We start from the raw sequence: 17,017 nt of genomic DNA, 5'->3' as shown, positions 1-17,017 counted from the left end.
ACACCTGGTCAACAGTGGTGCCAGGAACCTGTCCGCAGCAGGTGAAGGAGTTCTTGACGAGGTCTGGTGACAGGGAACGCCATGACTTCACGATGATGTCGCACAGCTTCGACTTCGTAGTGGCACGGATGTTGCATGCAGCAGTGTAAGTTTTGTCACCTGTTGCCAGCCATTCATCATACAATTCCCGGATGCTACTCTTGAAGGGCTTGTTCCAGCTGCCATCCGGGGCTTGGACAAGCGGGGTGAATCCACCAGGGATCACAGCACTCAGGATGCGTTTTTACCACCTCTCTGCAGTGATGGAGTCGGTAAGATGGCAGCGATAAGAATCCCACACTAGAAGCCTCTTTCCCAAGGCCATGGAACCCATCACTCTCTGACACCAATCAATTGTCAACTCTTTGTTAAACCATCCATTGTCAGAGAATGCTACTACGATGTCCCGCCGGGCCTTCAGCTCCCTGTCCTCTGCCGTCTTGCCCTTGCCTTTGAAGAGGACAAAGGGAAACCGCTTTGCACCAGACGCAGATGCCGTCACTGCCACAGTGACAATTTGTTTGTTATGCCCTGTGAGGCAATGCTGATTGTCCTGGCGCCAATTTCGTTGACTGTCCGGTTGCTAGTCACATCAAACCAAACGGCAGTCTCATCCATGGCAAAGATGTTGGCAGGGTTTAGATCATTGTTGTCTGCGAACAGCTTCCTGACAAACACAAGGAAGTCCGTCAACTTGGGGGTCAGGTCAGCAGGAGTTCGATGGCTCTGGTGCGTCTTCACTCTTGTCATTAGTTGAAGATGCTCCATGAAATTCCTACACCTTCCAGCACTTACATTGAACGTTTCCTGTCCTCCTTGCTTGTCGTGAATCCGCTTAGCCATTGTCTGGACCGACTTCCACGTTACTCGTCAACATTGCTGGCGCTCCGCAACGATCCATCCGAACAGCTCATCTTCAAGGTCACACAAAAGCAACTTTTTGCCACCGCTGACTACGCGCCCGTGCACGATCACGACAGGTTGTGAAATTTCTAATTCCCTTTAGACTGGCCTCCTTCTGTTTCCAGCGACGAACCATGCTCTCATTCACGTTGTGGAGGCGGCTAGCAGCACTGCAGGACATTTCCTTCGCGGACTTGATGACATCCAGCTTGAAAGTAAGGCTGTAGTTTTTTTCTCTTTCCTGTCGTCGGTGTTGGCATCTTTGCAGCTGTTGTCGGTGAATCCTCGAAGGAAGAATGAGGATCGACTGCTAGGATTGAAGCAATTTTGTTCTCCCTGGCTAGCCATGACTGTGACCGAACGGAGAATCGGTATTGCAACAACAACTACGCAGCGGTTTCATTCTACAACGTTGCATGAAGTGTTGCGTGCCCTATGCAGTGTTGCACTCACGATCACGTCTGCGACCACCAAGAAGTCTTCCATGATGGTACACTGTAGGTCTGCAGTGTGGATAGTCTACTGCTCTGGCATGTGTCCAGGTTTGTTGGAAAGATGCACAGTGCTATGCAGTGTACTACTACTAGAGTAGAACCCGGGTTAGGGATCCACTTAACTCTGCGCGGACATAGCTGGTCTCAGTTGTACTGGGATGGGCAAAAAGGTGTGCAAAACGACTTTTTGTTAGTAGATGGACCCCGGAAAATTAGTTTGGAGTGAAAAATTACTGCTTCCTTGGAAACCGACGGGGGACCACCCTTGGGCCGGAAATTAAATCCTCGGTATAAGGATCACCCGCACAATGTACATGCCAAGTGAACCCGTCCCCCCACCCCCCCCCCCCCCCCCCGGGCTCCGATCCCTAATCCGGTGTGTGACCCTTAACCCGGGTTCTACTCTACATGTAGTGTAGACTGTAGTCGACGGAGCCCCATCAATTTCAGTCTACACTAGTAGTGCACTGCAGTGCGTGACACGAATCGACAAACTGCGACAGTGCAGTGCGCGCGCACTAGTGCACTGCACTGCACTGTCACACATGACTTGTACTGTACATGTGCAGTACTTGCACGTGTACTCTGCAGCCTGTCTACGTGGCCTGCAGTTGTATGGTGTTTCTAGTTGCAACTTTTTTGTCTCGAATAGAAGCACGGCTTCTATTCAAATCGTGCTTCTCTGTCACGGCGCGGTTCGAAAAATCGGCTTCTATTCGAGTCATGCTTCTATACAGGTCATGCTTTTATACGCGACATTGCGGTACTTGCTACCTTGTTAATTGTATTCGACTTGAAAAGTAATGGCACGAATGGTCTAGTCGGAACTATATGGCAACTGTGCTTCGTGTGTTGATTACGTGTGTGTGTTTACATGTGTATGATTCGTTGTGAAGGTGTCTATAAGTGCGTGTGTGTGTGTACGTGTGTGTGTGTGTGTGTGTGAGTGTGTGTGTGTATGTGAGTGTGTGTGTGTGTATATGTGTGTGTGTGTGTGTGTGTGTGTGTGTGTGTGTGTGTGTGTGTATGTGTGTGTGTGTGTGTGTGTGCGTGCGCATGCATGGTGAGTACATGAAAGTAACTTGACTAATTCACACGTAACATGTATGTATGAAAGGAAAGAATCGTGTCAGGTATAGCTACTGTAACTACTGCTGTAATGGAATGTTACTGGGCAACTGTTTGGACTGGTGTCTACAAGTATCACGTGATCATGTCTGGTTTGAAAACAAACCTAACACCACTAGTTCTATCAGGAATGCAGAGTTGCAGACATGATACATTGGTGATGGCCGGCTCTACGGTATTCAGCTTTCCCACCAGATTTTGCTACGTGTATTGAACCTGGGTCTGCTGTAGAGAGAAAGCTCTCTGCTGTCCGCTATTTACAATTATTAGAAGTGCACTGCTCTTTTCCCGCTTGTGCTTCCCTGACGATACATTTGATGCGGGTTGGTGTGAATAGTCTACATGTTGTCCGTGACCTTGGAGGTCCCATCCGTGACATCTACGAGTTCCCCTTTTGGCCTTTTTATACTGTGTGGCGCTGTGTCCTCGCGGGGCTGTGTACCGCGCACAGACTGCGCAGGTTGCGCCACAGCACACATGCGCATATTGTACGCATTCTTGTTTCTTCTACGCCTTCTTCCTGAGACTCTCAATGAGCAAGAACAACTCGACCTTTGTGTGTTGTATACGGCAGACGTACAGAGAGATATTTAAACAGCCTATCGTCCCCTAGCGTCTGCATAAAAAATCCGACGACAATTGGCGCCCAACGTGGGGCTCGAAGATGACGATGAGATTGAGAGTCTCATGCTCCACCGACCGAGACAACAAAGACAATATCAATCTGTGAGCTGCTAGTCACTTGACTTTCAACAGCTTTGCCCAGTGTGTAGAGTTCAGAGAGTGAGTGATCATGCTCCATTCAATCCAAGTCTAACACTCAGAGTTTACGGCGAGAAATTATGCTCCATTCAACCCAGATCTGACACAGATGTCGATATTATTATTATTTCCGCGTTCAAGTCGGTGGATCCATTAGGTCCACCCACAGGTTGGCTCGTGCCGGATGGATTAAACGAAGGGGATAATGATTTGATGATATTGAGCTACGTGATAAAGAATAGTTTCCAAAAAGATACACTCGGTGTGACAAGGGTAAAGACTGCACGAAGGCAGTGGCTAAATAGTCATGCATGTGGAGATAGCACTGAACAGTGCTATGCATGTAGTAATAATTCCGATTTGATAGCAACACCATATTTGCAGTTCATCGTTTAATGTACCACAACAAACCTATGTTCCAAGGAAATGACCTGTTTTGTTACCTGGATCCGTGGCATACCCACGCTGTCCAGACCCTACCATGGTCAAGTGCATTTCATGCTGCAGGACTCTATAGCTGCAGCCATAGTATGCATGTGTGGGTGGGTGTCTTTGTTTGTGTGTGTCGGTGTGTGTGTTTGTTTGTGTACTATATACTAGTAATATATATATACACACTGTTGTGAATTCCAGCAGAAATCCAAGAGAGCTCGATACCGGGAAGGTAGAGCCGTGACACTAGTCAGAACAACAGATGGCTTGATCAGTCACAACTTAAAGTTTCATGCCATCTCAGGCACTCATCGGGTGATATGAACATCAAGAAAAATAACCCACTATTTAAAGCCCAGTATGGCGGGACAAGGATAACAGAAAGCGCTAGGGGCGCTATCAACTCATATCCGATTCAGTGTCATAGCCAGTAAGGATCGCGGTACTAAGGTGATAAAGGTGATGAAAACGAGCTGGCCCAGCTAGTGAGATGCGGGGTGCAAAGATGATGATGGTGACAAGGCGGCAGAGAGCTATCAACTGGCCCTACTGCCTGGAAGCAGGGTGCCGAGAAGATCATGTTATCGGTGTTGATAGCATGAAATTATTTTGATGTCGACATTTGGATATCACCTCCGACCGCTTGTTGAGGCTCGATCTCCTGTCGGCAGTAATTCTTCTCGCCTTCTCCTCGAGGCACAGGCTGCATCTTTTTTGTTACGTTGCTGTAGGCCTTGGCCTTCTGAACCACTCGCCACTTGATGTCGTGCGTCTTGCCATTATCTTTCAATTCCCACACATGCTTTGAGAGGCCCATGGATTTGCGGTATCCAGGAAGCTTGATGGGTGTCTTGTGGTTCCCGTATAGAAGCTTGAATGGAGGCTCCGTACTGCCAATGTAGGTCTTGGGCCCATCGCTGTAGCCATCACTCGACACCTCCGCCGCGCAGACTATGCTGGTTGCTTGGCACGCTCCGTTGAGAGGGCACTGGTCCTCGCGACGGCAGTTGCATGGCTTGTCCGGTTCCTGGACGCACAATTGACGCTTATTGTGGCCACTGCTAATGTGGGCCATATTTGGCATTCGGTGGGCCATATTCCGTTTCCTTTTTCCCTAGGGGAAACCATTGTGAAAGCGAGGTGGCGGCTCTTTGGTCACGTCCTGAGACTAAACGACGATGTACCAGCACGCGTTATGATGGCAGCATACTTCGAAAACCCAAGTTCCGCTGCCACCTGGCGGGGCGGGCCACGTACCACTCTGCCACTGAGTCTGCACCAGGACCTGCAGCGTATCGGGGGGTGGCTCAAGAATGGAAAGACCTACATGTATGCAGCAATGTGATAAAAGCATACAAACATCAAAGCCTAATACTGCTTCCATCTGTGGCAGGTGCATGGCTGTACGGTGTACCATAACATAACTCATTGACTAACATATTGTGTGAAAATATTATCCTGTAAAAGAATAGGAATGTAAACAAAAAACCTGTGAAAACACAACCTTGAATGCTACTAACACAACCTGTGACTACAATAATCATGAGATCAACCCCAAAACATTTCTTGCAGTTTACTTTCGTAGAGTTTGCAACTTTGTGTTCCTCAACACAACCTGCAGCTTTCTTCAAAAATATCCTCAACCTTGGTTCTGTCCTAGATCGTATATACATGCATTTATTGTTTCGTCTCATCATTATGGAGCAGCTTATGCGAAGGCTAGCCAAGCTTGCTTGGCGATGCCAACGCGGAAAAGCCTATAATAATAATAATAATATTCGGCAAACAGGAGTAGCTCACCTTCACGTTGAAGCGGCTGAAGATTTTGTTCATTTTGGACCCCTTAGGAAAATGCTTGTCGATCAGCCGGAGGAAGGTGCCGGCGATGTTGGTCCGGACACTCTTGGAGTATGGCGGGTTAAACCACACCACATTCCGTTTCATTTTTCATTTTTGCTTGCTGCCGTTCATTACAGTAGGTGGCGTTCGGTCAATGTACTTAAGTACTTGATGTTGGCAGGTAATCCGCTGGCCGCTAATGGATTGCGATATATAGGGGCAGCATCTGCAAATACGCCGCTGTCAGCAGATATGCTTGAGACACGTCGAGCGATCATATCAGGGATGTTCCGTAGTATGGATTGTGGGTGATTGGACATGGCGTTGGATACGGCTGGAAATCCATATATGTGTGTGCATGTGCGTGTGTGCGCGCGGGCACGCGTGCGTGCGTGTGTGTAGTATTATAGTAATATACTAATAATGCAGATTAATGGGTGCACACAGCTGCTCCCTGCTACCACTCAAACTATGCTGCTATGATTGCTAGTGCTGTTACTGCATGCTCATGCTTTGCTGCTGGCTACAGTCACGTGCACTTTACATCACGGTAACCATGACGACTAAACATCATGGTACATGCACACATGGTACTCTAATCAGTAATCTCTATGCGACGTGGCATTCTGCTTGTTATTCAACGTGACACTCAACCAAGCATTCATTTGTGCGTGTCGCTCAACGTAAACGGCATGCGCCGTGGCATTTGAAATCTGCAGATGTTTGAGAGAAACGGAGTCGCAACTCACAGCGCTTTACCAGGTATAGGCTCGCCTTTGGCCTCTATTTGCAGCCAGAGTCAGCGCAAGTCCACTCCTCTACGCTCTAGTAGGCTATGTCGGTATGGGTGTCGGGGCTGACAACCTACTCACCAGTTCTAGTCCAGGAAGCGATCTTTGTGTCCCAGCACGCGCGGATCACTATGGAAGGAACTAAATCTGGTGAACGAGCAGGCAAGAATCCCCCAGAGATCAGAGCAGCTGGGAATCCATTTATGGATATTATCTCGTGCCGGTACGCGGTACTTGTTTCGTTCCGTTTAGCCGAAGGTATGATTTCAAACAACTGAACGACGAAAATGATTCATCGTCGCCTCTTTGCAGTAGTTGCCGATACATCCTTGTTGGAGAGATTGCAACTAGATCTGTCACTCCCTCTGAGTCTCGGTAGAGCTCTGGCCCAAGCTGGCCAGAAGGAAACTGTTCATCAGCAACAACCTGGTTGGTGAAAGTTCTGCACCGTCAGACCGCTGTACAACTTCACACAAAGTAAGTAATAGTTACTAGTATAGTGTACATAGCATGGTTTGAACAACCACATCACTCACACTCTCTGTGTTCGTGAGTCATATGCACTGGAGCTGCATACACGCACTGACTTAGTCGTCGTGTCTCTGATCGTCAGGATGGTATACTGTACTCCGCAACCACTATCTCACTAAGGTGGTGTGTAACATCCAGCCCAGTGCCCAGTGTCCAGTGTCCAGTGCCCAGTGCCCAGTGCCCAGTGCCCAGTGTCCAGTGTCCAGTGCAGTGCAACTGCCATCCTGCCACTTCAACTGCTCATGTTTTGCAGCACAGACAGTATACTGACACAGTGGTCATTCCTACTTTAGTCTGCGCCCACTGACCCAGTCACAGCCTAACCCTGGCATCAAGCAATCAATTACATTATTGTAGTAATAGGTCTACCTGTCATTGCCAGCAACAATCCTTCTTTTGTCAAAATCAGTTCTGCAACCTCAGGCTGTGCAACTCCACACCAAGTCACTAGTACAGTGGACATAGCATTCTTTGAACAGCTGCATCACTGTGTTTGTGAGTCATGTGCACTGGTCCTCTGAGTTGAATGCACAGTGCCATAGCCATGCATAGTCATCTTGTTGATGATCACAACCATCTTGTGGCAGTGTGAAACCAGTTACATCCAACACAGTGCAGTGCATCTTTCAATCCTGTCACTTCTACTGCTCATGCGTTGCAGTACCATACACACAGTGGTCACCCCATCTTTAGTCTGCACCTAGGCACAGCCCTAGCCTGGGCATCAATCAATCTAGTACTACTACTAGTCGGTCTACCTGTCATTGGTGGGGTAACGAACTCCCTCCCCCTCACACACACACACACACCATTGGACCATTGGACGCCCATCGCCGGAGTCGATGATAGCGATGCTACAGCAGAAGCCATAGCAGCTTGTGCTGGGATTGCACCATGCAACAGCTTGCAAGGCTGAAGAATTGACACACACACACACACACACCCACACACAAACACACACACACAGTGCATCAATCAATCAATTACTAGTACCTATCACTTTTGAGGTGCACTACCCAAGTAAGTCAAAGGCTGGCCTATGCCCATGGTGTTGCCGTCTGCTCCAGTTTGGATGAGGGTTAGTACTGTTGCAGATGACACTGGCATCCCAACCAGATTGTACAGCCAGCTGTTGACGTGTTGCATGAATTCCGTCCGCCAGCAGATATGATTGGGCCACTCTTGTGCAACCATCTATTTGGTTTTCCAATATAACGCTCAACCTATCTAGTATCTGCCACACTCGACAGGGGTTGCGTCCTCAAGCACGAACTCGCCTGCCTTCTAGGCCAACTCACATTCGCGTCCCACCATCTGCCCTATGCTGCCTGTCTGCCCTTTTCAAGGCCACATCTGAGATATCATCCCACAGAATGCTGCACCTCTCAGCCTCAGCCAAGGATGACCTGAGCTGGTGGCACCAGACTTTGTCAACATATTGAAGGTGGGCACACACCGTTTAGTTCTCCTGTGGTCATTGCACTCGTCCGCACCCTCTACTTATCTGTGTCCAGCAACACTAACTGTTTAGAGCATCATACTTGCCAGTCAACTCCAATGCCGGTGGCTGATGCTCTGTACGGACCAAGTTGGATGCCTTCACAACCTTTGCTCCTACTGCTGCGGAGCGGCTTGACGCCAAGGTCAAGCCGATCACTGCAGCAAAGTTCTTCCTTCTATTTGGGCAAGCTCCCTTTGCTGCACAAGCAATGTTCCGGCGTAGAATGCTGGACACCGGCAAGGAGCTCATCAAGATAATTGTTTTACTGCGAGACATTGGCTGTGTTCACATCTGTGTTGCTTGAACTCTTCTCAGTATCCTCTTTATCACATGCTGTCTCAATACACAAACAAATAATGCCTAGCCAAAGAGGGACTTTTCGATCCCCTCCCTCAGACCTGTCTATCCTCTTGGCTCAGCCAAAATCCTGCTCTGGCAGTGACCTCTCTCTTGGTTCCGCCAAGATCCTGCTCCGCAGTGAACCCTCTCTGACTCCTCTCTTGGCTCCGCCAAAATCCTGCTCCGGCAGTGATAATGCAGAATAATGGGTGCACGAAAGCTTCGTGCTACCGCTCAAGCTATGCTGCTATGTTTGATAGTGCTGTTGCTGTGTGCTCATGCTTTGCTACTGTCTACGGTCGTGCGCACTGCACTTCACGGTGACTATGTCGGCCAAACAACATTGTGTATGCACGAGTGACGGTACACTCTACGTGTCATTGAATATGTCACTCAACGTGTGGGCGACGTCCAACGTTTCTTAGTTTATGTGTGTGTGTCTGTGTGTGTGTGTGTGTGTGTGTGTGTGTGTTTATATATGTGTGTCCCATATGGTGCAGTGGTATGCGCAGTCGATTTCCAATCGAGAGGTTGCGGGTTCAATTCCCGATGATTATGGCCGCACACGACTTTCTCCTACCTCTTCTTTTATTCTCCTGGGTGGTTACCAACAGCCAGTGTATGCACGACTATGTGGTGTGGTGTGTGTGTAAAAAAAATTAAAAAGAGAAAAGAAAAAAGAAAAATGAAAATTAGTAGGGGTGAAACGATTAGTTCGAATATCCGAGTATTCGTTCGAAAATTTCAAACGAGCGAGTACTCGAAATTTTGTACTCGATCGATCTTTCAAAACTTTTCCCGTACACTGTGGCCGCTGGTTGCATGCATTATGCATACCTTTGAGTCAGTATTTTATGACTTGGACGACGCGATCATCGACTTTACTCCAGGTCACGGCAAGGCAAGCTGTGAGATACGACAGCTAAAAGTACAATGTAGAGACGTTGGACACTCGCGCGGCGACTTCGCGCTGCATTCAACTGCAAGTGTAGCAAACGGTAAGTTACTGGTACTTCGAAGTAGTTTGTGGATGCATTGTAGTTTTGTTACTTACTTGATCTTGTCCCTTCGATACTCCTTCCTGTGACCGAAGTGTTGTTGTCGTGTGACAGTTTCCGTTTTTAGTCTCTAGTAGTAGAATTTCTTTTTGTTCACCGTTTTCGTTATGTCGAAGACTAAGGTTGGGAAGCTGGCATCCCAACGCTCTTTCGTTTGGGAGCACTTTTCGCAACCGGTGGAGAGCAAAGTAATTTGTAGCCACTGCAAGCGCTCTTACTCTTACACTGGAGGGACGACGAACCTCCAGAATCATTTGAGAAACAGCCATCCCTTCGTCCTTTCCAAGCCTGCTGCCTCTAGCTCTGTGACAACTGAGCAAGGAACTCGCCCGATATTGGCGTTTGGCGTTCGGCAGTCACGAACACCGTGCAACGCGGCGGAGGTCTCGCAAATTTCCAACCTGCTGGTGGACTGGATCTGCCTGAATATGCGACCTCTGGGGATTGTCGGCGACGGCGGTTTCGTGAGGCTCATGTCGTTCCTGAAGCCTGGCTTCACTGTGCCATCGCGAACCGGCGTCACCGGCATGATCCAAAAGCGCCATGCGAAGGCACGAAAAGAACTGGTCGAGCTGCTCCAGGACGCTCCAGCGCTTGCGCTTACGACGGATGCCTGGACGTCAAAGGCAACGATGTCTTACCTGACGTTCACTGTCCACTTTGTTGCAGCTGATTGGACGTTGCGGAGCTACGTCCTGGAAACAACATACTTCCAGGAGGGCCATACTGCCGACAACCTGGCTGCGGAGACCAAGCGAGTGGTCGAGAGCTTCGGCATCAGCACGAGCAGCGTGAAGTGTATTGTGCACGACGAAGCATGGAACGTAATGGCAGCCAGTCGCTTGCTGAAACGGGAGCTGGCCTGGGATTTCATCGCCTGCGCAGCACATCGTCTGCAAACTTCTATCCGCCATGCTGTTGCTGGTACCCGGCAGGTGGAGAAGTTGCTGGCTGATGCTCGCAGGTTGGAGAGCCATTTTCACCATAGCAGCAAGCAGACAGAGGCCCTCAACGAGCGCCAAGTAGCTATTAGCAGCAATGGTGGCAAGGCGCTGCACAAAATCCAAGATGTCGCCACACGCTGGAATAGCGGCCATGCCATGTTGGTGCGCCTACTGGAGCTGAAGTTGGCAGTCATGGCTGTGCTTCAGGAGGATTCAGCGCACAAGTCGCTCCTTCTAAAGGACCACCAGTGGACGCTTGCGCAGGAGGTTGTCGACACCCTCGGACCTGCAGCAACAGCAACAACTCTCCTTGGCGGTGAGAGGTATTGCACGATGTCTTTGCTGCTGCCGATTGTTTCGTCCCTCCACCGTGCATGGCAGCGGGAAAGTGATGCTGACGATGCCACACTTGCGATTTCTTCCTTTCGTGCTCGTCTGGTTGAAGAGCTGGAGGATAAATTCAGCATCGCTGCAATAGACGCTCTGTCTCTGCCAAGCTTGTCCTCGGCCATTGACCCGAGAAGCCTGCTGTTGGGATACCTTGACAGTGACGAGGACAAGGCTGCCGTCAAGCTGGAATTGAAGCGCATGGCTTCGAGCATTGCTGACCTCTCCAGCATGTCAGATGATACAGGTGAGGGAACCGAGTTCAATAGATTTACAATGTTCGCATGCCAAACAACATTGACACATGTCCTTGTAGAGATTGTCCATCTTGATATATCCAGATCATAGACCTCTAGACCAATGGTAGTCTGTGCTGTGTACATGAAAATGATGACACACATGTAGATGATGTAGCAGACAGTCAGTTACTAAGGAAACGCTTTATTTGTCGTTTGTCTTTCTTCATAGATTGTTCAATTGAGCCTGTTGCAAAGAAGCCATGTCCATCTGATGCCATGGACTTCTTCTTTGGTGCTGATAGCACCTCATCTTCTAAGTCAGGTGACGTGGAGACAGAGGTAAGCACTTACTAAGCATACCTTCTGTGTATTCATGAAAATAGTCTTCATCCAGTGCATGGTGACAGTCAATTTTTTCTGTGCACATTTCCAATTTCACAAATAAAGCCTGGTTCATCACACTACTTTTCCTGTACTTATGTGCGTCTCCTTATGTGCTCGCATTGTTACTTTTTGCTTCATGCAGGTTGCTATGTTCTTCTCCGAGCGAACTGCGCCTTCCTCCACTGACCCATTGCAGTGGTGGAAAGCCAACTCTGGCCGGTACCCACTCTTGTCTTCTGTTGCTCGCCAGCTGTTGTGCTCTCCAGCTACATCTGTGCCTTCAGAGCGTGTTTTCTCTTCCGCTGGGATGATTGTGAACAAGCTCCGGACATCACTGAGCCCCAGCAATGTCGATGCCCTCATCTTCTTGCATTCTAATGCCTCACTTCCATCTGCAACCTCAGAATGTCAATCGCCGCTTGTTCCTTCTGAGCCGCCCTCTGCCTTATCGCAGGATGAAGAGCTGCCACCCTTGCCATCATTATAAAAGATTCTCTCTCTGTGTCTTTCCGTGTGTGTGTGTGTGTGTGTGTGTGTGTGTGTGTGTGTGTGTGTGTGTGTGTGTGTGTGTGTGTGTGTGTGTGTGTGTGTGTGTGTGTGTGTGCTGATGTGTGTGTGTGTGTGTGTGTGTGTGTGTGTGCTGATATGTGTGTGTGTGTGTGTGTGTGTGTGTGTGGCATGGCTTGGCAGGCAATCATAGTAATTTAGCATAAAACAAATAAAAGCATCCAGAAAATCAATATTTCATCATTATTTACTTCTATAATAAGATACATACAGATATTTATTTTTACCGATTGTTGAGCTTTACGTCTGTTCTGCGTTCACGCATATTTTTTCCGAATTGGTCCCGAACTCACCGCTAATTTAGCACTTTTGAATATTGATGAAAATCCTCGAAATAATCGGATACTCGATCGAATATTATGAATGAGTGATCGGATGGTCAAAATAGATACTCGTTTCACCCCTAAAAATTAGGGATTCACTGGCCAGAAAAATCCACTTTAAAAACAGCTGTGTGGTGGATACAAGGCCAAAAATTAGTGACGGTGAATTTATCAGCCTTGCAAGCTGTTGAATGGTGTAAGCCCAGCATAAGTTGCTATGTCTAACATAGCTGTTCGCTATCATCACTTCCGCGATGGGAATGCATGAGTATAAATGTGTGTGTGTGTGTGTGTGTGTGTGTGTGTGTGTGTGTTTGTGCCAGCTAGTTCGGCTGGTAGGTAAACTTATGCCTGTTTGTGTTGGGTCTGTTGCCAACAGGCTCGGCTGCCTGAAGGTGTAATGTTGTACCTGCCACCTTTGTTGGTTTCAGGGTTCATATACTTTCTATTTGAAGTATACATACCTGTTAACCATGGACTGCTTCTGGCTAGATTAACTCTTGTGTAATCAATGGTGCTTGTGAAGCTTTTATCAGATCCATTCTGATTTAGCCACTCACACTAGTAGCAAATATTACCTTCACTAGGGGCAGGACCCCGGGACGGATACCTGATGCCGTCAATCCTTTTTCTGCACCTTGTCCTCACCCACTTACTGAGGTGTGGTGAGCCCATAAGTGGGATCATTTTCAAGTCCACCAAGAGTTTTGGGGATTTCAGGGGGTGTCGGCCGTTGGGCGGTTCAATAGCCAATTGAGTCATCTTTCTAGGATTCATTTTGAGTCTCTCTCCCCTCTCCCGGGGGGACTTACGTGACCAGTTTTGGCAGTGAGCAACAAGTCCTACCGTACAGTGTGTGTATGTGTGTGTGCGCTTGCGTGTGTGTGTGTGTGCGTGTGACGGTCAATTCTTCAGCCTTGCAAGCTGTTGAATGGTGCAATCCCAGCACAAGTTGCTATGGCTTCTGCCGTAGCATTGCTATCATCGCCTCCGGCGATGGGCCTCAAAGGTCAAAGGTGTGCGTGTGTGTGTGTGTGTGTGTGTTAGCGTGCGTGCATGTGTGTGTGCGTGCGAGTGTGTGCGTGCATGTGCGGGTGCGTGTGTGTGTGTGTATGTGTGTGTGTGTGTGTGTGTTTGTGTATGTGTGTGTGTGTGTGTGTGTATGTGTGTGTGTGTGTGTGAAGGGGTGTCGCACATGGTACCGTCACTACGGTACTGACCGTACCACTATTTGCCCAAAGCACCCGTGGATCAAGATAATGCACTGATTCGGGCTCTAATTTTCCAAAATTTCGGCTCGGCCACCCTCCCCCACGATTAAATTGTACTTCCGATGGCTGACCGTATCACACTAAATTACCTTCCCACGCCCCTGTGGTGTGTGTGTGTGTGTGAGAGAGAGAGAGTGTGTGTGAGTGTGTATGTGTGGGTGCGCGCGCATGCGTACGTGCGTGCGCCATATGGTGCAGTGGTATGTGCAGACAATTTCCAATCGTGAGGTTTTAGGGGTTTAACATCGGGCCCTAGACGACCGCTAAAATGGCCAACCGGACAACAAAGAAGTTGAGGCCAAAGACAATGATTTTATTTCTTGTGCATGCATACATAAGAAGTGACGTAATAGGAGTCGGGTTGCTACAGTACTCCCCTGCCAGGGGTGAGGTCGGGAGGAGTGAAGCACGATAAACAAGAAAAAAGAGAGAGAATGGAAGTGCGGTATGTACAAGGCGGAAAGGAAATACAAAAAAAAGGAAATACAAAATATAATACAATATGCACAAGAGAGCGATTTGTGTTTTTGAAATTTGTTGACAACGTGGCAACAAAGACCGAAACCAAAGTCAAAGAGCAGGAAGTGGAGAACCGAGAGATGCATGACAGAGGCGGGTTAACGTGTCAGAGGTGTGTTAACGTGACAGAGGTGAAGGGCATGGCAGAGGCAGAAAGAAAGAAAAGAGGAAACGTACGGGTAACAGAGGATTGTTATCATGTCAGAGGCGGCTGCATGTTGCAGGCTTGGCGGGGTACCAGCAGGAGCACTGCATTGGGGCGAGGTGTGCCGGTTGAGGTGGGGACTGATGGAGGCGTGCACAGCTCCACTTGTAAGTCCTGTGAGCCACACAAATGCCGGCGTGCGTGCACTGTTGAGCTGGTACGGACGGTGGAGGTGGTGATGGCAGGATAAAAACTCCGAAGAGTGCATGGCGGGGTCACCAATAGATGATAGGATGCGTCAGCAAAAACATACTTTGGAAGAGAGATCCCGTCGTCTCCAAAATAAGCGTGAACGAGCGATTCAGCGCCGGTCAAAGGAAACGTCGGAAGAGACATCAGGACAGACATCCCGTCGACTCCAGAACGCCCGTGGTCGGCAGAGTCAGAACCGGTCCCAGGAAACGTCAGGACAGACATGCCGTCGACGCGCAGAAAAACTAAATCTGCAGCCACTTTTGCCGTCGGACAGGATACGTTTTTTAGGAGACTGTCAAGTTATGTAATGTGCTCCACAGGCAATCATGCATTCCGCCGTCCTCATTGGCTAAACAGGTCAATGTATTACTACAAAAAGGCCAGAAAATCCGATTACTGTATTAAAATCAAATAATTTTCGCTGGCGATTTAATTTCGCTGATTTCGTCGCTTGGTGCCAACCGGCCAAAGTAAATCGCAGGCCAAAGTTTGTCATAGAGGCAAATGATGTATCATTGAGCAATGGATGCATGTGAGAGCAAATAATACCGATCGATTTCTTTTTGAAAACTCTAATCGGCCAAAGTTTAATGACGGTGAAAAGTTTCGTTTCTCATCGGCCAAAGTTTCTCATCGGCCAAAATTTGTTGATTTACAGTATCAGGAGATAAAAAGAAAAGGAGGAGCAAACCAAAAGTGGATGAAATTAGAGAAGTAACAATCCGCAATAAATTCTGCAAAAACTTTTGCCTAACTAATGTTCCAAAAAAAATACTCATATTAAATGCATTCAATGTATGCAACACTTTTTATTTATTTATTTCACCTTCCCGTGGCCAGAGAATATTATCTCCACACCACCATGTTTTTATTTTTGTTTAGGTTTTCTCACTCCATTGTCGTGAGTTCCCTTTGGGAACGGATACGAAAATAATAATAATAATAATAATAATTTTGGATTGAGTTTCTTTCCTTTCTTCCTCTTCCTTCCCCTATTTCTTGTCCCTTTGGTTTTTGGCTTTTTCCTTTTCTTCACTTTCTTTTTGCTGTCCCACCCATGGAAATATTTCCCGGTGGGTCTGGCTTATCGCCTTCGAAAGAAGTGAATAAAGGAGACATAATAATAAAAATAATATTCAAACTGATTGAAACGATTTTGCAATACAATGATGGGGCCAATCAACGGAAAAGAAACATTTTCATCAGTTCTAATAACATGTGCGATGAGCTAGGCAAAAAAGCATAAAAACATAGCGTAGGGCCCTGCGCTTCCAAGCTCTTTCGTTTCTTGCGCATGCTTGTGTATCAGAAGGTTGCGGGTTCGAATCACGTCGGGGTCACCGAATTAGGGGTTTTATGTCGGGCCCTAGATGACGGCTAAATGGCCAACCGGACAACAAAGAAGTTGAGGCCAATGAGAATGATTTCATTTCTTGCGCATGCTTATGTATGAAGTGATGTAATAGGAGTCAGGTCACTACAAGGTTCCGGGTTCAATTCCTGACGATTATGGTCACACACGTCTTTCTACTCTTTCTCATTTACCTAGCTCTTCGCTCATTCTCCTGTGTGGTTACCAATAGACAGTGCATGCCAGAACATGTGGTGTGGTGTGTGTATGAAAAAAGCAAAAGAAGCAAAAAAGGGGTTCACTGGACAGAAAATAGTACTTCAATCAACTGTTTGGTGTAGACCAGGCTTAGTGGCGGTCAATTCATCAGCCTTGCAGAATGCTGAATGGTGTAATGCCTGCACAAGTTGTTATGTCTAACATAGCCGTTCGTCATCATCGCTCCCACAATGAACATGTCAAAGTCGGAGTCTCAGTGTGTGTGTGGGGGGGGGGGGGGGGGCTCACACACATTATGTATGTGGGTGATTGTGTGTACCGTACTCACTCGATTAGAAGACCCCCTGGAATAAAAACCCTCTTGAATAATAGCCTCCCCCCCCTTTTACAAGCACTGTCTAAAAAAATCTCTCGAATAAAAGCCCAGACTCCTATACGCGAAGCGTGGGGTGACCAGGTAGTGGCATGTATGTTAAGTGCGTAAAAAAACATCTCGTGTATGTTCATATTGGTACATGTGCTGGCCAACGTAGTGTGTGCAAACTAACTCGGGGCCGAGTTGCTGTGAATATGAAATTTTAGAGATTCGATTGGAA

The 17,017-nt window shown here is 47.9% G+C and overlaps 2 protein-coding genes across 4 annotated transcripts in view; both read left to right on the top strand.

Annotated features, from left to right (window-relative positions):
* The window catches only part of LOC135811250 (tripartite motif-containing protein 2-like), a 252,222-nt gene that overhangs the window by 197,408 nt on the left and 37,797 nt on the right, over positions 1–17,017 (top strand). The gene's annotated exons all lie outside the window — the stretch shown is intronic.
* Positions 10,904–11,839, top strand: LOC135812429 (uncharacterized). Its single transcript, XM_065325797.1, has 2 exons — positions 10,904–11,395; positions 11,617–11,839. The coding sequence occupies exons 1-2, from the start codon at positions 10,918–10,920 to the stop codon at positions 11,739–11,741; spliced, it is 603 nt and encodes a 200-aa protein (XP_065181869.1). The 5' UTR covers positions 10,904–10,917; the 3' UTR covers positions 11,742–11,839.

The sequence above is a fragment of the Sycon ciliatum genome, chromosome 3 (genome assembly GCF_964019385.1).
Source record: "Sycon ciliatum chromosome 3, ocSycCili1.1, whole genome shotgun sequence".
NCBI classification, from domain to species: domain Eukaryota; kingdom Metazoa; phylum Porifera; class Calcarea; order Leucosolenida; family Sycettidae; genus Sycon; species Sycon ciliatum.
The sequence above is the reverse complement of the archived record's forward strand: the minus strand, read 5'-3'. Positions and strand labels throughout refer to the sequence as shown.